Consider the following 23029-nt stretch of genomic DNA (forward strand, 5'->3'; position numbering starts at 1 on the left):
GATCCTATTTACAAATTGTTCTTTAGTACGGTATTGTGTTTATGCAAACACGCACCATGACTCATACTCCCGCCCGGTAGGGGGCGGTAATGGACCACGTTCATCAAATCCCATTCGCTTGTGGTCGTGTTCTTGATCCCTGTTGGAGGCTCTTGGCTTCTTGTTGTTTTCTCACGCGAACACTCGAGACAATTTTATATTTATATACTCGATCGGCTTTTGAGCTCGCTGCTTTTAGACTTTGGGGCTCCGTTGAAATGTCGAATTGGCCGAAAGCCTCCCAAACTTCTCGACTGCAGCAGGGGAACCCAAACGGGAGGTTAGTCGGTATAATGCCGTTTTCGATTTAGCTTTAGCATCCTACTGTGGAGTCCCAAGACAAAATCCGACTGATTACAGAGCTCAAATTAAAATGTTAACTCCAAACATTTGGTTTATGCCTTTGTTTTTTGTGATCCAGCGCTCAGCCGTCAAGGTTGTTCCGGAGAAGTGCGCCGTACCCTAGCCGGGAGGAGAGGAGCGACGATAACAAGGATGCTCTGGACAGGTTTGTGGAACTGGATTCAATTCCAATGTTATTTTCTTGACCAACTCAAAAAAGAAAAACTATTTTCCCGTTGATCTCACATTTAGCACCAACGCTGGCCGTCTTTCGAACTTTTGACCCAGGCCGAGACTCGGTTTTGGGTTTATTATTGTATGTGGAGGGGTAGAGCTATTCATTAATTAATTGTTTTCACCATGTTTATTGCTGTATGATTTATTTTTCCTCCATACGCAGTGGTGGTGGTTGTAAATGATCTACGAAACAATTGAGTTGAAGTTGGAATAAATGTATGCTGTCATATTATGATCAAAGGAACAAAGGGGTGCATCAAAGTTAGGCCCAAATATTTAATTGTGTGTGATGATTCGTATTAGGCTTCACGCAAGGGGTGTCCACTGTTTTTCAGCATGTGATCGTCTTATAAAATGGCCAAGTCAAAGTGGTCAATATACTTTATTCCTTTTTTAAATATATCTTCTTTTTCTTTCGGCTTTTCCCTTCAAGGGGTCGCCACAGCGAATCAGTAACCTCCATCTTCAGAGGTATGATACGCATGTTTGTTTTGGCCAAGCTTTTACGTCGGATGCCCTTCCTGACACAACCCTCTGTATTTATCCGGGCTTGGAACTGGCACAAGAAGACTTATGTCCCTTTCTGGCTACAGAACAAGCAACTCGTTCAGTAAAAGGCTCCCAAACACAAAATGGTCATCAGCACAGCAACAATCAAAAAAGCAAAACTATACTCACCATTTGCTGACAATGCTCTGATCTTACCATGAATCTACAGCAGCAAAATTGAAAGGGGCGGGTGAAAAAATAAAAGCAAATATATAATTATAATAATATATTTATAGATTTTTGCGTCCTCCCTACAAATGATGGAATTCCACTGAAACCTTGACCCATGAAACATTTCTTTATGCATTTGTGTTTTATGGTACAGCGCCCAGCCGTTGAGGCTGTTCCGGAGGAATGCGCAGTATGCAAGCAGAGAAGAAAGGAGTGAAGATCTCAAGGATGCTCTGGACAGGTTTGTGGAACTCAATACTCCCAAAGATGATCAATACATAGATGAAAGTCCTCCAGATTTTCCAGAATTTTATGTATTTTGAACATTTTCATGAAAGTTTCTTTGAGAAATTGAGGGAAAATTGCTAAAATTAGTCCGGATATTAGTTGACAACATTGAACAAACACATGTTTGAGTTATTTGTTTTGCTTGTAACGACACCACTCAAGTGACGTATGCCTCGACAGTCCGCTGCTCTTTTCTGTGCTTGCATGATTTTATATGGTGAGATGAGACAAGATATTCTTTGTGGGAAACCTTAGATGATTAAAATGGCAGTATTTTTGCTGTCTCTCTTTCAGTTACAAGGAAATGGAGCAGAAGAAAAACCACAGTGTCAAGTATGACGGTGCAAAGCTTAATGGTGAGAATTCCTAAAAAATCTTTGAACACATTCCTAACATAATATTACTGGTTGGTGTCATTTGGAAGTAATGAAATGTGAACTTACATTGGAGCTGTCTTTCAATCACATTGATTCCTCGTGACTTTGCAACTACTCAAAACTAAACTTTCAATTCTTCAGTGTGATATTTCAGACATGAATGGCATTTTTCATTATATTCTGATTTTATCTTAAATACAAAAACTTAGCTTCATTTGAATTGGGTTTGTGAAAATATCAGACACGCAGTGTGCTGATGAGTGAACTAAAATAAATACAGAGCAATGTCGTTGAGGGATCGATGTTATGGATACAGTAAAGTCTCGTTATATCGATATTCTCAGGAGTCGGAAAAAATGGCGATATAACCGTACTATCGATATATCTGTCCTGCGCCCGTTTCCTCCCCGTTCAACTTCTCTATTTTGTGCCTCCTCCAGTCAAGCCCGAGAACACTTCTGCAGATAGAAGGAAAACCTTGTACCAAAAATTCTACAGGCAAGTGCAGGAGGATCGAACGGCTGCAGACTGTGTCATCATCTCTGTGACCAGCCACTGCCTGTAAGTACAAATTGTAAATATGCTGATGGCCACAGAAATGATTTCCAACACATTGGGTCAAAAACTCACAGACTTACTCATAGTCACAGAGATGGTGGAAGTGTTGATTTTACAAGCTTCCTCCTGGAGGAGGTTTTTTTGGATGACTTAATATCTTCATGGAGTCGGCATTAGCACTCAAAAGGTATTGACAGCAACACACAAAAATAGAAAAAAACCCTCTGTTCCTTTCAATACACTTACACGTTCAAGTTGTTAATCTAAATGTGATGAATAATGTGATATAATGAATTATATTTGCCAAATCTTTCATTTAAGAACAAAAATGTTGTTTTGTGTTATTGATAACACACATTCTTTTTTCTCACCTCACATTTGGTCCCATGAACGTGGCACCCCGTCCCCTCAAAATAACCAAAACAAATCATATTTAAAGCTTGTCGACATGTTACCTTGCTTGGCAGGCTGTCCTTAATATATTTTTTTGCCGCTTACCATGTTTAATTGTTGGTGTTCAATAAAAGTTCAGAAACAGATTTTCACAGAAGGAAATGAAAGACTTGGATCACAGGAACATCTTCCCATTTCTGCCTCAAATTCAAATCCCTCATGCAAAAACAGAACAGGACCAACGGCTTTTCAATTGCTCACTTTCATGGGTTTCACACCAAAGTACACTCCCCTCATTTCAAATATGACCTACACAATAATGCCTTACTACAACCCATTATACATTTTTACTTAAAGGACAACCGACGTCTCCGGACATGTTGTGTCCATAATTTGTAAAATGGCTTCAAATGACTTCTACTGGGCGTATTTTAATAAGATTCCACCGCATATAGCTATATTTTACGTTTTAAGACTCGCACTGAACATTCAGGAAGTCTTGTTTTTGAGTTGGTGACGAGTCCGTACGTGACGTCATGAAAGGACCCCCGCTCCTGACCGTAAAAAAGACGCATTGTAGCGTCCTTCCATCACGTCAATGTGTTTTGCTGTACTGTTTTGTTTGAAAACCTTGTGTTTTGGGTATTTTAGATGCTATAAAACGTTTTTCTGATGTCAGTTAAAAAACAAAAAAGTGATGTCGGTTGCCCTTTAAATATCTTCAAGATTCTTGCTCTAGCCGACACACAAATTCTGCATTGTCACACTCCTTAGTCATCAGACTAAAAGCTGAAAATGACAAAGTGACACTATGCTATCCCCTACTTACGAACATTTGAGTTACGAACAACGGTACATACGAAAATGTTTGTAGTAACATATGAAGTATTCTCTCCAGTTGTCCATGTACATATCTTTATAGAGCATATATTTCATTAAATGTTTTTTTTTTCATTACAACCCAATACAAGTTACTTATACAAGCCTTAAAGGACAACCGACACCATTTTGTTGTTTCCTAACTGACATCAGAAAAACGTTTTATAGCATCTAAAATACCCAAAACATGCGGGCTGATATTTTTAGTCAAATGCAAAACACCAATAAAAATGAGTTAAAGTGCCCCAAAACCGGCACAAAATGAGCTAGAAAACTGCAATTTTCAGAAAGTCTCGCCCCCAGTTCGTGACGTCACGCCAGCACGTCTTGCCTTGCTCCAGAATCAAAACAAAGGCTTCAGAGAGTTCAGACTCGGAGAAGATGCTTTCTTGTTACTCATCCAGTTATGATTATGATTTAAATAGTTCTGAAAAGGAAAGCATAAATGTTTGAAATCGATTAAATAAGTCCTTTCGTATCAATTCGAGCCCTCTGGACTCCAATGTAGCGCCCAGAAAATGCATAAGATGGCGCACAAGCTCCATTTAAAATGGGCTTATTTGTCTGCTGTAAATCTGTGTAAACGTACACGTTATTTATGCATGGTACCACAATTGGCTGCGACACACAACGATTCACCATCGCGTTATTTATGTAGTTTTCCTTCTAATTTCGCCATCAACACGATGACGATGTTTTCAGACCAAACAAAGTACGCAAAATGCATTGTGTGTCGCTTTCTCGGTCATCAACTCGAAAACAAGACTTCCTGAATATTCAGTGCGAGTCTTAAAACGTAAAATATAGCTATATGCGGTGGAATCTTTGTAAAATGCGCTCAGTAGAAGTCTTTTGAAGTGATTTTACATATTATGGACGCACCTTAGTGTCGGTTGTCCTTTAAACATATTTATATAAACTTTAACATACTTATATAAGCCTTAAACGTACATTTCATACAAAATATGGCACTGAAGCAACTTACGAACAAACTCACCTTACGACCGACCGTTTGTAAGGTGAATCTTGTTCGTAAGTTGGGGAGTGTCTGTATTTGAAACTGTTGCGGTTCACCACTCAACCAATGCGAAAGTTCACAATGTCATCACAACATTTACATGTACATCATCGCTATTCAGTTTCCTGTCCAATTGAGCCACTTGATTTTGACTGCAAAATTATCCACATTTGTCACTCACCTACACCAAACATGATCCTCTCAATCGGCATCGAACCAGGTTCAAAAACACTTCTAAATCAAAATGTCACCTCACGCTAATCTCTCTGTTGCAATTTGATTTCGGTCGGTCGTTCCAGTTGAGTCATTCAACATCGAGGTTTTGGGTTAACATGTTTTTCTTCCTCTCAAAGGGATTACCCCAAATCGCTAAACCAGTGCATGCAGGAGCGTGGCCTGTCAGTGGAAATGCTCTACCTGCAGGCGGAGTCGGGCCTGACGCAAGCCCTGCAGGATGTCCGGGGTGTTGGCTCCCCGTTATGTATTCTGGTGGAGCAGACAAACGTAGCTCTGTCCTCCTGCACTGTTATCATTTTCTCAGAGCCCCTCAAAAGTAAGTCCCCACCCCTCAAAATCACCTCCAATGGCAAATCTCCATTCCTTTCCTAAGCCCCCCCCCACCAGCATCGATGGCGGTGTACAGACACAAAATCTTGTCAAAATGTTCTCCAAACTCCCTATATACACCACACAAAATCTTGACTGACAATGGAGAAAACATAGGATCAATTCCGATATCAGTAAATCAATTTTTAAATATTTTTGAATGAGTCAAAAATGGCATGAAAGGCTCAGAGTGTGTCCGTCCCCAACATTCCCTCCCACATCTTCGGTGCAAGAAAAATAATCATCAGCTTCTTCCAATAGTTGAGAATCAACAAATCTCTTGCTGTTTTTTGCCAAGTACTGCAGTGCACTCCATGTTGATGCAGTTCACAACAATCAAGTCCCAAGTCCCTTGAATGAAGATATCTCAATGGTGCACCTGATCAAGTACCATGCCCATCCCTAACTGCTTCCATACACACCATCCAAATTCCAGATTGCTTTATGTGCCTTTCGGTGGTTATGGATTTAATTCCTAACCTGATTCAAAATCAAATTTGTAGCAAAGTGTATTTTTCCCCCAAAAATAATTCATTTTTAAAAAAGCAACACACTCTGCTGTCAGCTTCACAGGTTGCAGCTTATATCTTAGTACTTTTTTTGGAAAAACAAATAAAGCACACTTCAAGTCACCATTTAACTTGGATTTTTAACACAACCCACACTTTCATTAAAACTACATGTCAAGTCCATTTTAAAGAAAAACTAATACCGTATTTTCTGGAATATAAGGCGCACCTTCAACAAATGACATATTTAAAAACCTCCATACATAAGGTGCACCGCATTATAAGGGGCACCTTCAATGAATGACATATTATTAAACATTTTCCATAGATAAGGCGCAACGCATTATGAGGCACATGGTCAGCTTTTGAAAAAAAATATTTTCTTTTAGGTGCGTCTTATGGTGCAGAAAATATGGTACGTCACATACTTTTTCAACCATAACCTTCGATAAAAAAAAAAAAAAAAATAATAAAGCCAAATTTTTCACAATTAAACATTTGCCTCCTCAGTTCATGAATTTTATCAAATCTAATATTTTTGCACGGGTCCAATTAACAATTCACCCACCAATGCAACATATGACATCACACAAAAACAGAAATCAACCAGCGGGTAGCTCATGACGATATTTAACGTAACATTTAACATTACATTTAACATTACATTTCCTGTATATGACAGTTGCCCATGTTAAGCACTTTGTTACAGCTTCAGCTGTTGTTAAAGCGCTATATAAATCAATATGTATTGTATTGTAAAACCATCCCAAAGGTGAAGATCCAAAAAATTGCATTGCAGCAACTTAAATGTTCCATTTCTTTGACTTTCACGCCATCGCTCCTGAGCCCCCCCCCTCTAACCCTTCTGGGGTAACCATCCGCTTTCACCCACAGTCCACCGGAATATGCCCAAAGAGCAGGCCATGGATTTTGTTACAGCAGAGCACAGGCACAGTGTTGGAAAGGAAAGTGAACGAAGGGACCCCGCAGAAATTGCATCCCAGGCATCGCAGTTGCTTGGGGAATTTCTAGATCGGGAAAAGATTGAGCGGCATCTCGTTCCCTCGGAGATCCGCCAGTCCCTCCAGCTGTTGTCCGAGGGTGTCCACGTTTATGCCGAGGAGCTGGAAGCTGTCCTGGCATTTGTTCGCGCCAGGCAGGAACACTTACGAGGTGTGCCGCCGTTCATTCGAGTCACTGATGGTTCTGTTGCTCTCCTGGGATCTCTTTGACTCTGCCTGTGTTTTGTCACTAGTGAGCAACCGTAGGGAACAGAAGGGCAAAATGTCATCTGCAGGACCCGGAAAGCCGCCTCCCCTTCTCCCTACCCCGCTTGGGCCGCCTCAGTGTGTAAGTGAGGCAGGGCGCCCGCTAATGGACTGTCCTCCACCCACACCGATGCCACTCTTGCCAACACCAGGTGAAGACCTCGCAACGCGCGCCCGAGTCGGTTTTATGTCGCCAAATGTTTGGAAACTGGAAACGTCATGCGCGGGGGGTATATACTTTGCAAGTCAATGTACAGTGTGGCCATTAAAGTGTTCTACTTGCACTCCTAAAATGAACGAGTGAAGTTCTTAGCCAATGCGCTCCTTGTTTAGGAAAAAGAAAGGATAGACTGGAACACTCGACATACATTGACATATGCTCACCCACAGAAAAACTATCCTGTGCCGAGTATGCAAATTACCAAACAAACGTTTGTTCGGCAATTTGCATACTCGGCACTTGCAGCCAATCAGAAGCCTGCTTCGGACTACCCTTTGACTGAAAAGTGTACTTCAGAGTTTTGAAAGCTGCTGAGAAAGTGGAGTCCACATGGATCGTAGCATTTTGTTTGTGGCTTCTGGTTTATTAAATAAAACAATTTTTTTGAGTTTGATTTGAAAAAATATCACTTTTCTTCTTGAAGAAGTTGTCAGCCATGCGGGCCGAAACGTTTTGAAAGTTGTGTGCCCGACGTAAAAGTTGTACGCCCCGGGCCGATGCTATTTCAAACACTGTTATTGTTATTGTTATTATCCATTCATTTTCCGTACCGCTTATTCCTCATTAGGGTCGCGGGGGGTGCTGGAGCCTACCTCAGCTGTCTTTGGGCATGAGGCGGGGGACACCCTGAATTGGTTGCCAGCCAATCGCAGGGCACACAAAGACGTACAACAGTCACTCTCACACCTAGGGACAATTTGGAGTGGTCAATGCCTGCCATGCATGTTTATGGAGTGTGGGAGGAAACCGGGGGACCCGGAGAAAAACCGGGGAGAACATGCAAACTCCACACAGGGAGGCCGGACCGGGACGCGAACCGGCGACCTCTGCACTGTGAAGCCGGTGTGCTAACCACTCGACTACCGGGCCGATTCTATCATTATTGTTATTATTATTATTATTATTATTATTATTATTATTATTATTATTATTTTTATTATTATTTACTTTCCGGTGTCCAACGCCCAGCCAAACACCATCATTTCCTTCAAAAGATGACCCTGCGCCTTATACGCAGGTGCGCCTTATATGCAACATAATTGATTTTAATTAATTGAGCCACCACGGGTCTCGCAACAACTGTCAGCAGCCACCAACTCCATTTATCCCTATAGAAGAAGTAGTGTGTAACCCCAGCCGCTACTGTAGCGCCTTATAATGTGGTGTGCTGTATATTTGGACAACCTTTTGAACATCCAGGGTTCGGACATTGAGAGGGTGACCTCCTACAAGTACCTGGGTGTTACTCTAAACAATAAACTGGACTGGACAACAAACACGGATGCCCTAATCAAAAAGGGACAGAGTCGCCTCTTCCTCCTCAGGAAACTGAGGTCTTTTGGAGTTCAGGGGTCACTCCTAAAGACTTTCTATGACTCTGTGGTGGCATCAGCCATCCACTATGGCATTGTCTGCTGGTCAGGCAGCATCACCACCCGGGACAGAAAAAGACTGGAGCGCTTTGTCAAGCGGGCCAGTTCTGTCGTGGGCTGCTCGCTGGACTCTCTAGAGGAGGTGGGCAACAGACGGACGCTAGCTAAACTAAAAGCTATGACGGACAGCCCCTCCCACCCCCTCCTGCCCATCCTGACAGCTCTGGGTAGCTCCTTTAGCCAGAGACTATTACACCCGCGCTGCAAGAAGGAGAGGTACCGCCGCTCGTTCCTACCGACTGCTGTCAGGCTTCACAATTCCCAATGATCACATGTGAAAAAAAAAAACAAAAAAAAAACTGGACACTTGTAAATATGGGTTGTTGCAATATATCTAAATGCATTTCTTGATTCTGCACTATGTACAGTCTTGTTTATAGAACGGTTTTTGCACATCTACATTTGCACAGTATACAGTTGACATTTTTATTTTGTTATGCTTAGAATATCTTGTTTTCTATCCTTTCACTCCCACCCCAACCCCATCCCTCTTCAATTGCTGCTGTGGACTGCAAATTTCCCCATTGCGGGACGAATAAAGGTATTCTGATTCTGATTCTGATTCTTTATCTATTTTTATATTATACACGTATTTGGAAACCTTTTTTCATTATTTGAAGGTGCGCTTGAAACAAGTTTGAAAATACACCATTCATTGGGGAATAATCATGTCCAGTATATGTAATCAGTTGGTCGTACATTTATATGGTTTTTATCAGTTATACAAGTGCCATTTCAGCACAGTCGTCAGAATTAGTCATTTAAATGCGAAAACACTAAACTTTTCTATGTAGTACTGTTAAATTTGAATTGAGTACAATGCAACTGCACTTTATATGCCATATATATTTATATTGCGTCATTCAATTATTTATTTTTTTCTATATTGAAATGCAATGTGAGAGTGGCTTACAATAATTATGCTGATATAATTACATACTTTTGAGGGTTAAAACCTTTTCCTCGTTTTTCAACGAACATTTTCGCTTGCTACACTACTGTACCGTTTCCCATTCTAGTGTGACTTGTTCATATTTAAGTATTATTTGAGTTACTGCATTACTGCATATTGGAAACACCAAGTGAGTCGAATCAGTCATCAGTGTGATCATTGTAACATTTTAAAATGTGGATTCCTTACTTTTAGGTTCTCATACGAAATCCAAGCCTCCCCCACTGCTCTCTTTGCAACAACCGCCGTCCTTGCACAACTCCTACGGTGGCTCCAGTTTGCTATGCAGCCCCCTCATGCAGCCCCTGCCCCAACGTCACCAGGGCCCAAGAGGGTCCCATGCCATGAGAGGGGCTCCACCCTCCCTCAAAAGTTCTCGTCCTCCACTGTTGTCCACTCCAGGTGGGTTATTTGGACTATTTTCTATTTCATTAGATGCCTCAGAGAATTGATGGGAACCTTTAGTTGGATATGTGTCATGATGCAAGGGGTCAATGCAAGATTCACAGAACAACGTTGGAATTAAATGATTTATTTTGTCTTCTTGTCTCTCGCAAGGTATCCCTCGCCTGAGTGGTCCCAGACACTAAGCATGCAGCATCACTGAATTATTTGGTATTTGAGAGACTCTCATTGCCTTGTAGGACAATTTAGAATTTAACTTGTAAAACACGAGCTGATCTCAGAAAAAAACCACATAGAGGAAATGACTTAAATGTCAACATTTATTTAATGGGTTGTGGCTCGATTGTGTTTTTATTGTTGTTTATTTTAATGTTGTTTTTATCAGTTTGTCTTTTTAGATTGCCACAAATAACGTAACGATGAATAAAAAGACAGACTGGCTAGCCGCTACACCATTTCTCATGCAATGCCATGTTTTGCATAATTGCAAACATTTTCAAAACCCACATATCTCAAGGAAAACATCGCCTTTTTTAAGCTGCAAGAAAAGGTATAGAAAATAGGAATGATGTGTGCAAAATTAGGATGGAAAATACAAATAATGTGCACAAAATCAACAACGGGTCAAAAGATGAGGTTGTGTTCTCAAGTTCAACAATGTGCAATGTTGTCAATTCAACAAAACTTATATGATATTCAAATGTTTTATCCTTGGATTGTTGCCTTGTGTTTTTGTCAGATAAATGCTTATGGAATTCCTCTGTGACACTAAGAGTATCTGTTGAAAAGATATTCTTTGTGCTTCGTCGAGAGTAAACTTAAATGGTTGCCTTTTTTTGTATAAATATATTTAAACTGTTCTTATGATGTGGAAATGAATCATTTGTGACTGAACACGTTTAATCTGCTCCTGTTGTGCAGATGTTGTGGGCTGGGTTTCCCTGCACCACAAGACTGAACAAAGTTTTTGCTTCACTTCTCAAAATTTCAAATCATTAAAGATGTTCAATTTGTCAATTAATCCTGTTGAATTTCTTGTGAAACCTGGCTGCTAATCGCTAACCACGATTAGAATACTGTGAAGTGTCCCACGTCCCAATCCCCAGTTAGCACCACACATCTCTCAACCTCTCACACACATTAACCCAAATTCCCTTGAATGTGATACCATAACTCAAGTTTACTTTTCTTTCTGTTCCAAACAGCTGGTTGAGAAATTGTCATGTTCTGCATCGCCCGAATCACTCAGGTCAGACATAGATTACTATGAATCTGACGGTATCTAGTGCACGATATTTCTACTGTTTAAAGAACAGTCAGTTGATAACATTTTATTTGATTGCTGTAAGGCAAGAAAAGTAAGTCAAAAGTGGGCATGGTTGGAATGTTCACCATCTTAACTCATTCACTGCCCGACGATGTGCAAATGTGTCCACTTCAGTTCACTCAAATTGAAGGACTCACAGAATATTACAGTTTTAGGACTACATAACATTAAATTCAGCTTTACAAACAAACTATCTTCTTTCATGAGAAAAGAATGAGTTAATTCCTAAGTTATATGGGTCTGGAGTTATCAGAGCTTGAAATTAGGGCGGCTGTACAAAATATAGTACATACATATTTCTTTATATAGCGCTTTAACAACACGTGAATCTAACAAAGCGCTAATATGGACAAAAGGGAAATACTGCCTCATCGTGAAAGGGAAAAACATTGCCAGAGGTCTGACCAGCGTTTTATCAGCACCCCCACAAGACCAGGAAGACCAAACCCGAACAAATTCGGGAATGGCCCTTCACGTCATGCTTTTCAATTATGACAGATGTAGCCCAATAGTTCAAATTAGGGACGGATATTGTGGCCTTAGGAGAAAAAAAAAACAATTTTACAGAAGAATCATGAAACACTGGACGTGGTGTTATTCTGTCCATTTGTGCCAATGGATGGTCCTCACATGAGATTAGCCTTGATGTTGAGAGTGGTGTGGGAGCTGTGCCTCAGGGATGGGAGGTTGTGAATTGGGACACATCGTCAGTAGTGTGCCATCGTCAGTAGTGAGAGAGACAGATAGAGAGAGGTAGAGAGATAGAGGTAGAGATAGAGAGGGTAGAGATAAAGATAGAGAGAGAGAGAGAAATAGAGATATATAGATATATAGAGATAGAGAGATAGAGAGCGATAGCGAGATAGTGATAGAGGGAGAGAGAGAGAGATACAGAGAGAGATAGATATATATATAGAGAGAGATAGAGATAGATATAGAGAGAAATAGATAGGGATAAAGAGAGAAATAGATATAGAGATATATAGAGAGAGAGATAGAAAGAGATGGAGAGAACAGAATCATGAAACACTGGACGTGATGTTATTCTGTCCATTTGTGCCAATGGATGGTCCTCACATGAGATTAGCCTTGATGTTGAGAGTGCTGTGGGAGCTCTGCCTCAGGGATGGGAGGTTGTGAATTGGGACACATCGTCAGTAGTGTGCCAAAGAATCATTGGGTGTTTCGGCCTTTTAATCACTAGACACCCTCATCGATGGTGGCCAGCGGCAGGTTGATCACGCCTGCGCTTGTGTCCCATGCCCAATCAGATGTTCAGAAGCTGGTGGGGGGGGGGGGGGGGTCTTAGGTTGCTGACCTATGAGCCCAACAAGGGTCCTTCCTCTTCATCCAGATCCAGTGGCTACTTCTTTCTGCCGCTTCAGAGAGTGACCTGTGTGCCGCAGAGCCTGTCCATAGATACCCAGGTCTTTTAGCTGCCTGATGGTGGAGGAAGCCACAAACCCTCTGCATCCAACTTCAATTGGATATACCTTGGTTTTCCATCCCCGCTGTTGCGCATCCACTGCGAGTTCTGTGTAGCGCAGCTTCTTGCGCTCATAGGCCTCTTCAACTGAGTTTTCCCACGGGACTGTGAGTTCTGCGATGTAGACAGCCTTGAGTGAAGGGGACCAGAGCACCAAGTCTGGTCTGAGGGTGGTGGCTGCAATCTCCGCTGGGAAAACCAATTGCTGGCCAATGTCAACCCGCATCTCCCAATCGCGGGCCCCGGATAGCTGTCCAACTTCTGGTTTGGCAGTAGGATGGTTGGGCTTTTTCTGTCCCTCTCTGGACCCTGCTGGACGTGGTGGCTCTCATTGGCAAGGAGTTGATGGTATTCCTCTTGCTCTCAAGCACAACTGCCAAACTCTTCAGGACCTGGTTGTGCCTCCAGGTGTAGCGGCCTTGTGTGAGGCTGGTCTTACAACCGGTCAGGATGTGTTTGAGAGTTCCTGGAGTTCGACAGAGGTCACAGGTTGGATCTTCGCCATACCATTGGTGGAGGTTTTTTGGAGATGGGAGCACATCATTGATAGCTCTGATGTAGCCCAATAGTTCAAATTAGGGACGTATATTGTGGCCTTAGGAAAAAAAAAAAACATTTTACAAATACAGGTTTTGTTGTTTATTGTAGCCCTTTGCTAATAACTAAATAGATTACAACATACCCCTCCCCCCCACCGGTATCGACTTCCATGACAATAAGATAGGTAATATACACTTTCATTATATTATTTTTTTGCTCGAAAAATAAATGATTGCTCCTAAAATATCCAATTTATCAACACTCACTAAAAAAACTTGACCCGAAATACACATTTAAAACCTTTGAACAAACAAACCTTTCGACCACATGGCTTGCACCACCGCTAATTCCGAATGAATCAATCACACTCAAACTGAAGCTAAGTGGAAGTCATAACACAACTGTCACCGTTTTAAACAACACCTGCTGAACCCATAATTTATTTTGGATGTTCTAATGGGCTTGTCCTGACAATGCTGTTGCGTTTTCACAGAAGCCTGAAGGTTTTGTGCTCACACCGACTGCTTTTTGAAACTGTCCAAAGTATCTTCTGAAAAACAGCACACGAGGCTGCCACCACCATAGCTCACTGGAGATCTGCCATTTATTTTTATTTTATTTTATGGGAGGCAGTGGGTGGTATGGAAAAAATAATCATTTTGTCACAAAAAAATGGCATTTACACAACACTACATAGGCTTTCACTTCCTCACTTTACATATGTCACTACCTCACTTTCCAGACGACACTACCTCACTTTACATTCAGAAATTACATGTATTGTCTGTTGTCAATTGTATGTCTTTTTAGCCACGTTATAAGTGCCTTGCATGCCTTGCCCGCTGGGTCCGAGAGGACATTAATTTCATCTGTGCTGTATGTCATGCATATTAGCATATTTGACAATAAAGCTGACTTTGACTTTATATCAACTCTAAAGCAGGTGACAGGAATGCAACATTTTCACAAAATGTTGCTCTCTGGCTTTCTTGCTTTTACTTAGCTTGGAAAATGGTGTGACAATGGTGTGACTTAAGTGCGTGCGCCTCAGTAGGTGTATGTTTACACGCCAGGATCTCTTGAAATGACAGTGAGCATGAACTCCCCGCAACACAGCAAACACCTTCTCTCCCGTCACTAGAAACACACATTAGGGTGTTAATTGCTGCAATGGCATGTTTCAATAACAAGGATCTAATTAACAACATGTTTGCCGGTTGGGGCTGTGCCTCTGGCACATGAGTGCTGCGCATATGTGTTTTACACCCATCTATGTGACACCGACTCATGCATGTTTTGTTCACAAATTCAAATAACTTTGCAAAGGTGAGTGTCATGAAGCCTGCCTACCAGACCGAACAGCGGGTTCAATATTTGGCAAATTTGTTTGATGACTGATTAGCTGTCTCTCTGGTGGCATTGTAGTGTAGAATCAGCTGCCAAGTTTCAACACCCTAATTCATATTCATTAGGTTGTAGCAGTTGAGGAATGAGAACACACGGTCGATTGGAGTACGTCTTTATTCCAACTGCTAACAAGGAGAAAGTTAAGTAAAACCGAAACTGAAGTGAAATATATGTGACATAAACCCGCCCCCTCCCGTACACCTGCTGGGTGAGATGCCCGGTCCCAGTGCCCGCCACACAGCCCCCCCAGAACACCCAGAAGGACAGTCAAGGCGAAAATCTTGCAGGGGGCTTGACCAGCCTGCCACAACGACTATGCAGTCCGTCGTTCGGTGGTAAAGGTGAAATTGCTCGGGCAGGTGATCCGGGTGAGAACTGAGTGGGGGAACGACACTCAACCCTGGCATGCCGCGGAGAGGCTGGAGGTTTTGGAGGGCGTCCGCGACGTGGGACCTGGGCCGGCGAAACGTCTTCGCCTGCAATTATGTGAGCCGGCTTGAGTCTGTCTATAGAAACGCCCTCCCTTCTCCCACCCATATCGAGCACAAAACTCTTTTCCCCGTGTTCGAGCACTCTAAACGGGCCATCATACGGCGGCCGGAGGGGAGAGCGGTGGGCATCATGACGCACGAAGACGAAACGGGCTGACCTGAGAGCAGACGGAACGAATATTTTGGGGACGCCGTGGTGAAATGGTGCTGGAGCCAGGGGCTCCCCTGGTAAAAGGGGGAAAGAAGGTGCACCCGAAGCTTCAGGCAGGAATTCACCAGGGATGCGGAGTGGCTGACCGAGTACTAACTCTGCCGGAGCGGCGTTAAGGTCTTCTTTAGGAGCTGAACGTAACCCGAGCAGAACCCACGGAAGCCGGTCAACCCAGTTACCGTCCGATAGTGCGGCCCGTAGCGCGGCTTTAAGTGACCGGTGGAAACGTTCACACATCCCGTTAGCCTGTGGGTGGTAGGCCATAGTGCGGTGTACCTGCACACCCAAGGACTGCGCCATGGCCGACCAGAGCTCGGACACAAACTGGGGGCCTCTGTCCGAAGTGATATCGGACGGCGTGCCGAAACGTGCGACCCAGGATGACAGAAATGCGCGGGCAATGTCTGTCGAGGTTGTGGAGGACAGGGGGACAGCTTCCGGCCACCTAGTGGTCCGATCGACCATAGTGAGGAGATGTGTGCAAACCTGCGAAGGAGGGAGGGGCCCGACCAGGTCCACATGGACGTGGTCAAATCTCCTGGCCGGAATCGGAAAAGTTTCTAGGTTTCTAGGTTGTGCCTGTGGACTTTGGCGCGCTGACATGCCACGCATGCAGCTGCCCACTTCCTGACATCTTTTCTTAACCCAGGCCAGACAAACTTGGCCCCAAGTAGTTTGACTGACGCCCGGACGCCAGGGTGTGAAAGGGAATGGATTGAATCAAAAATTCGCCGACGCCACTCCTGCGGAACCACGGGACGAGTGCGACCCGTAGACACATCGCAGAGGAGAGCGGGACCCCCTTCACACACTGCCACCTCCTCCAGTTTCAGGGCCGTGCCTGCTGCCTTGAGTTCGTGGATGTCCGGATCCTCAGATTGGGCCGTGGCCATCTCTGAGAAATCCACCCCGAGCTGGACTGGACAAACAATCGTGCGTGACAGGCAATCGGCCACAGGGTTACATTTGCCGGCCACATGCCGAATGTCTGTTGTGAATTCGGAAATAGCCACTAGATGCCGTTGCTGTCGGGCCGACCACGGTTCGGTCACCTTGGACATGGCGAATGTAAGGGGTTTATGATCTACGTAGGCGGTGAACCGGCGCCCTTCGAGGAGGAAACGAAAATGGCGCGTTGCAAGATAGAGTGCTAACAACTCTCTGTCGAAAACACTATACTTGCGTTCGTTATCTTGCAGCTTCCGACTGAAAAAAGCAAGGGGCTGCCATTCGTTCTCCACAAGCTGCTCAACCACCGCCCCTACGGCAACATCAGACGCGTCGGTAGTCAAGGCCACCTGTGCGGTTGAGATCGGGTGGACCAGAAGAGTTGCACCCGCAAGAGCCTCCTTGGCTCGCAAACCAAATTGGCACTTCACAGGGTTAACGATAAGGCCATGCACATCAAGACGCTTGAAAACCGTTCTTAAGTGCGACAGGTGTTCCTCTGGTGAAGGGCTGGCCACAAGAATGTCGTCGAGGTAGACGAACACAAAATCTAGGCCTCGCAAGACTGAGTCCATCAGTCTCTGAAAGGTCTGTGCCGCCCCCTTCAGGCCAAAAGGCATACGGATGAATTCAAAGAGGCCAAAAGGGGTTATTACTGCAGTTTTTGGCACATCTTCTGCCCGTACCGGAACCTGGTGATAACCGCGAACGAGATCAACTTTGGAAAAGATCACGGCTCCGGCCAAACGTGCGGAAAAGTCCTGGATGTGCGGAATTGGGTAACGGTCGTGTGTGGTTACATTATTAAGCCGACGAAAATCACCGCACGGCCGCCAAGAACCGTCACTTTTGGGCACCATGTGCAATGGTGAGGCCCACGGGCTGTTGGAACGCCTCACGATGCCCAAGCGCTCCATCGTCGCGAACTCCCCTTTCGCCATTGCCAATTTTGCCGCGTCGAGGCGACGAGCGCGGGCAAAAACTGGCGGGCCAACCGTGGGAATGAAATGTTGTACCCCATGTTTTGTATCGGCATTGGAAAAGGCGGGTGTGGTTAACGACGGATAATCGGTAAGCAGGCGTTTATAAACGTTACCTGACGTTAAATAATTTGCGTGCGTCAACGCTCCAAGCCCTCCAGCCTCACATGGGAAAGTGGCGAAAGAGATGGCGTCGATCAAACGACGGTTAGCAATGTCCACAAGCAGTCCATGAGCGCATAAAAAATCCGCGCCGATTATCGGAACTGTAATCGAGGCCACAATAAAGTCCCACTCGAATTTTCGTTCGTGGAAACACACAGTTACCGACCTGGTGCCAAAGCTGGCGATGGGCGAGCCGTTAGCTGCGCGCAGGGGAGGCCCACATCCACCTGCCGTCTTGTCCGAGGCCGTGGGCGTCGGCAGGCTTACTTGTGCCCCGCTGTCCACCAGAAAACGTCTACCTGACGAGGAGTCTGTGATAAAAAGCAGCTCGCTTTCGTTGCCGGCACCCACGGCCGCTATTGGGTGCCGGCGCTGGCGTTTCCCGGAGTCTCGTTGGTGCAGGGTGGTGTGCAGCGTCGGGCCTTGGCGCCGAACCGCTGGTGGAAAAAACAGAGGGCTTTCTCGTGTCGCTTCCGCGTGACCACTCCGGCTACTAGGGTCGGGTTGATGTTCGCTGCCGCTCCGCCGAGGGGTTCGGCCGTCACGCTTTGCACGGCGAACCTCCGTGTCGCCAGCAGCACCCGGTCCGCTTCTTCAGCCAAACCTCGGTAGTCGCCGGTGGCTAGGCACGTGGAGTTGGCTAGCACGGCGCGCACAGAGGCCGGTAGCTGGCGAAGGAACACGTGGGGGAACAGGAATCCGCCGTCATCCGAACCCAGTAGCGACAACATTTTGTCCATCAGGTCCACTGCTGTTCCGTCGCCGAGTCCGGGAAGAGAAAGAAGCCTGTCTGCTCTCTCAGAGGCCGACAACGTGAACCGTCGGAGCAGCAGGTGTTTGAGCGCTGTGTATTTTTCGCTCGGTGGAGGTGCACGCAAGAGAGGCAGCACACGACGAGTCGTCTGTTCGTTGAGAGACGCCACGACCAGATAATATTTCGGCTCATCTGTCGTGACGCCTCGTAGGTGGAAAAGCGCTTCCACATGTTGGAACCACGAAGCCGGGTCGCTACTCCAAAACTCGGGCAGCTTCGCGGCGTAAGCGGCAGCTGCGAGCTGAGGCGCCGGTCGTGGCGGCATGGCCGTGGAAGATATCTCTTCATCTGCTGCCATGAACGTTTTGTGTGTGCCATACATATTAAGTCTCATGATTTGGTCGGGAGACTCCCGATTTTGACCACAAAACTCACAATACTCACTTTATAAAGCAACTATTAACACAATACAGATAGTTCATATTTAAGGTGAAACTAAAAGAAAATGTAAAAAACAAGACATTTTTTCTCCTAATTGAATGTATAAATAAGCAACAAACTCATTTAGTTTTATTTATTTCTAATTTCCACTTTTGTAACGCTCACATTATTTTAACAGGCAGCACAGAGTATGAAAATCTCCTGATTTATAATTTCTGAAACTTAACATGTATGCTGTGCGTGTGTGTTTGTGCGTGTGCGTGCGTGCGTACGTGTGTGTTTGTGTTCAAAGTCAGTGGTGGGCAGAAGGCGTCCAGGTAGATTTCTGACCCTGGTAACAAATGATGGCTGAAATGTGATTGATTAAATGCTTGAATATGAAAACACACATCTAAAAGCAGCATAACTGGCGGAAAGCAATGAAATGAAGCTGAAAGACAATTTTGAATTATTTAATAATGATTCATAGACAAAATATCACTCACATTAGTCTGTGATTCTGATATTTAAGGCCCGTAGAGAAGGCCTTGCAGGCCCCAACGGCCCACCACTGCAATAACCACACGTTTAAGTAGTGTTTTAGTGAACTGTATATTTGTTATAAAAATATACATTCAACATAACCACTTGTTGACAAAAAAATTTCCTACGCAAATTCAAGATTGTAAAAAACTCTGAGTCAAATGTAAGTACGTAGTTTTATCTAGTTTAATTACAGCGCCATAAAAAAAGCACATCCAATTACATCGACCACTTACGGCCAGTAGAGGTCAGCAGACAGTCGAAGATGTTTATGCCTTCTGGTCATAAAAATGAGTTCATTCATGGCTTGTGCTCTCCCCAGCAACCCCCCTTCCCCAGCCATGTCCCCCCTTTTGACTTTCATCAGGTACTTTGTTATATCAAGGACGACACATATTAAGACATGACGGTTTGTTTGATTCGTAATTTCCTCAAGAGGAAATTCTGTTCACTCCATGACCAATATCCGTTCTACTAGAATTAAATCCTGGTTTTCCCATCACTTTCTCAAGCTTAACAGTGAAAAAACTGAACGTCTCCTTGTCGGTACCAAATCCACCCTTCACAAAGCAAACAGTTTCTCTCTCACCATTGACAGTTCAACCGTGTCCCCCTCCCTTCAGGTCAAGAGCCTGGGTGTCATCCTCGGTAGCTCACTATCTTTTCACTCCCATATAAATAACATAACTCGGTCTACATATTTCCACCTCTGTAATATCAATCGTCTCTGTCCCTCTCTCACCCCTTACACCGCTACTATCCTTATCCACAGTCTCGTCACTTCCCGCATCGACTATTGTAACTCACTTCTCTTCGGTGTCAATCAAAATTTTCTCCATAAACTCTAACTAGTGCAAAATTCCTCAGCCCGGATCATCACTAAAACCCCCTCCTTTCACCACATCACCCCCTGTCCTCCAGCAGCTCCACTGGCTGCCTGTCAAACTTCAGATTGAATTCAAAATACTTCTGTTGACATTCAAAGCCATCCATACCCTTGCCCCACCCCCCTATCTGTCTGACCTGCTTCAAGTCTCCTGGTCCCTCAGATATCCATCCTCCCTTCACCTCAGTGACGTGCAGTCAGTGGAGGCAGGTGAGGCAGTGCCTCACCTGTCATCATGGAAAGCTGTCATGGAAATATCAAATGAAAAATAAATTAAACAGTTAGATGTATTTAGTGATTTGTACTTTAAAGTTCTTGTCCATTTAACTTCACCGTTTTAGGATTTTTTTCAAAATCGCTGAATTTACCGTTCAAATACTAAGTCGAGACGAGTGGTGACGTCACTGATGACGTCAGTGCCTCACCAGCCATGAACCTCACCGCACGTCACTGCTTCACCTCTATGTGCCTTCTGCCCGTCTCACCACGATGGGATGCAGAGCTCCAAACTCCGGAATTCACTTCCACCCAATATCCATAATATTGACCCCATCCCTACTTTCAAATCCCACCTCAAAACCCATCTGTTTAAAATTGCATTCATGGTCTAGTTCAATCAGCTATTTTATTATTTATCATTTTATTCATGGTTTTATTGTTTTGTGCTTTGTTTTTTTTATTGTAAAGTGTCCTTGAGTGCTCTGAAAGGCGCTTGAAATAAAATGTATTATTACTAGTATTACTATTTTCTGCATCCCTTGTTCTGATGTGTGAGCATGTGTTGGAGTCTAAGAGTTGCGTGAACGGCTGTTTGTCAATTTGTGTGTGTTTGTGTGTTTTGTTCAATATTTGATGGTGATATAAAATGGGTTAATCATGGGCATATTGTTAGACTCATATTCCACTAAGCAAGGAGTTAAAAACATGGAGCAGGGTCAGGTCACCACCAGTTACATTTGTTGTTGCTGTATGCCAATCATAACCATATTCTGACTTTATGTGTCAAGGTCATAAAAATAGAAAATCTTGCTCGTGTTTGTGTGATGTCATCATAACTGTATTGGTCAGGTTACATCACGACAACAAAAAGCCCTGTTGGGAATTGACTCCTACATACTTTATTTTAGTGCTTTCTTTGAGTTTATATCACACAACACTCTCCAGTGTTAAATACAAACTTTTAAACCATAAACATGCGTTTAACCTCTCTGGGGTATGCCAAATTCTCATGCATGATAATGATTATTGAACATTTCTACAAATCAGTAGGCTTACAACGTGCATCAGTTATTTCACACTTTGGCAGCGATTGTTACTGTGTTTCATTCTGAAGTTTCCAGTGTTAATTGAACCACAACTTTTTTTTGCTCTTTGTGTCGATAAGTTGTTTTGGTATAAAATCCAAATGCCTTCTCTGCGTTTTGGAAGCTACAATTATTATTAGTATTAATAATATTAATAATAATAATAATAATAATAATAATAATACATTTACATGTAATTTATAAGCGCCTTTCAAAACTCTCAGGGACACTTTACAGTCACAGGATTTTTTTTGTGTGGGTGCACATCTGCTTCTGGTTTGGCCCATTTATGTCCTGTCTGAAGATCTTCCTGCTGCATGTCGGTTGAGCGACTTACTCTGTTGCGGCTACTTGATGTTTTGCTCGTCAAGCGTGTGTGTGCGTGTGTGTGTGTGTGTGTGTGTGTGTGTGTGTGTGTGTGTGTGTGTGTGTGTGTGTGTGTGTGTGTGTGTGTGTTTAAGGGAGTCAAATCCGTGCATAGATGACAGAGGGTGTAATCGCAAGCTATGTGATTTGACAATGCAACTCTTAGAAGCTATTCAGCTTGGGGCCTGTCCTTGACCCTTAAGGAGCTTGTAATGTGGGCTACCCCCCTCCCCACCCCACACACACATACACACTCTTTTGTGTTTCCCGGCAAAAACGAGCAGCGGGAAAAGAGAAGGGGAGGGTGGACAGAGGGTGACCAACCACTGAGCGAAGGGCTTTTGCCCCTCTGTGCCAATGGCAGTCACATTAGGGAAGTGCAATACACACACACATACAAAAGTACACACACAGGCCTCCTGTTGTGCACTCATTTCATGAGGAGGGAGTGTTGAAGGTGGAGGGTGAGGCAGAGGGAGCCGGGTGAGGGAGTGAGGCACAGCATGGAATGGGAGGGGGGGTTGGGGAGGTCAATCTTAAAGGCTGTTCTGCCTCTCCACAGGAGGACATGGTCTGCAGAGGCCAGTGGTCCTGCTGCTTCGCACCAGGAGCTCTACGTTACCCAGTTATCCATGACAACCAGAGAGAAGGAACATGCAAAAGCTCAGCTGTGGCCAGAGAGCACTCAGTTGGAGCGCAGAGGGAAGAACAAAGCATCCAGTGATTTTCACCCCCGCTCCCCTCAATCCCCTCAACCCCTTTTGTCTGTTTCACTTTGTCCATGCAGTTTTTCGCTTTTCTTTACTGGACATAAAAACGCTTTGAAGAAGACGCAAACATGTGCATACGCTTTTATACACATCCACTTGAGTGGCTAATTGAATTATGTTAGTTTAATAAATTATATGGTGGCTTTTCTTTGGATTCCCATGTTTATTTTTTCCCTCTGGTTGTTTT

General features: G+C 44.0%; 1 protein-coding gene across 1 annotated transcript; it reads left to right on the forward strand.

Moving 5' to 3' along the window:
* The first annotated feature begins 114 nt into the window (after positions 1-114).
* LOC148897969 (uncharacterized) lies at positions 115-12111 on the forward strand. Its single transcript, XM_088996645.1, has 10 exons — positions 115-319; positions 461-547; positions 1493-1579; positions 1921-1982; positions 2444-2564; positions 5205-5404; positions 6861-7139; positions 7222-7386; positions 10035-10241; positions 10398-12111. The coding sequence occupies exons 1-10, from the start codon at positions 258-260 to the stop codon at positions 10427-10429; spliced, it is 1302 nt and encodes a 433-aa protein (XP_088852771.1). The 5' UTR covers positions 115-257; the 3' UTR covers positions 10430-12111.
* Positions 12112-23029: the final 10918 nt, after the last annotated feature.

This window comes from Hippocampus bargibanti, linkage group LG05, assembly GCF_051943395.1.
Source record: "Hippocampus bargibanti isolate YZ-2025 linkage group LG05, ASM5194339v1, whole genome shotgun sequence".
In the NCBI taxonomy this organism is placed as follows: domain Eukaryota; kingdom Metazoa; phylum Chordata; class Actinopteri; order Syngnathiformes; family Syngnathidae; genus Hippocampus; species Hippocampus bargibanti.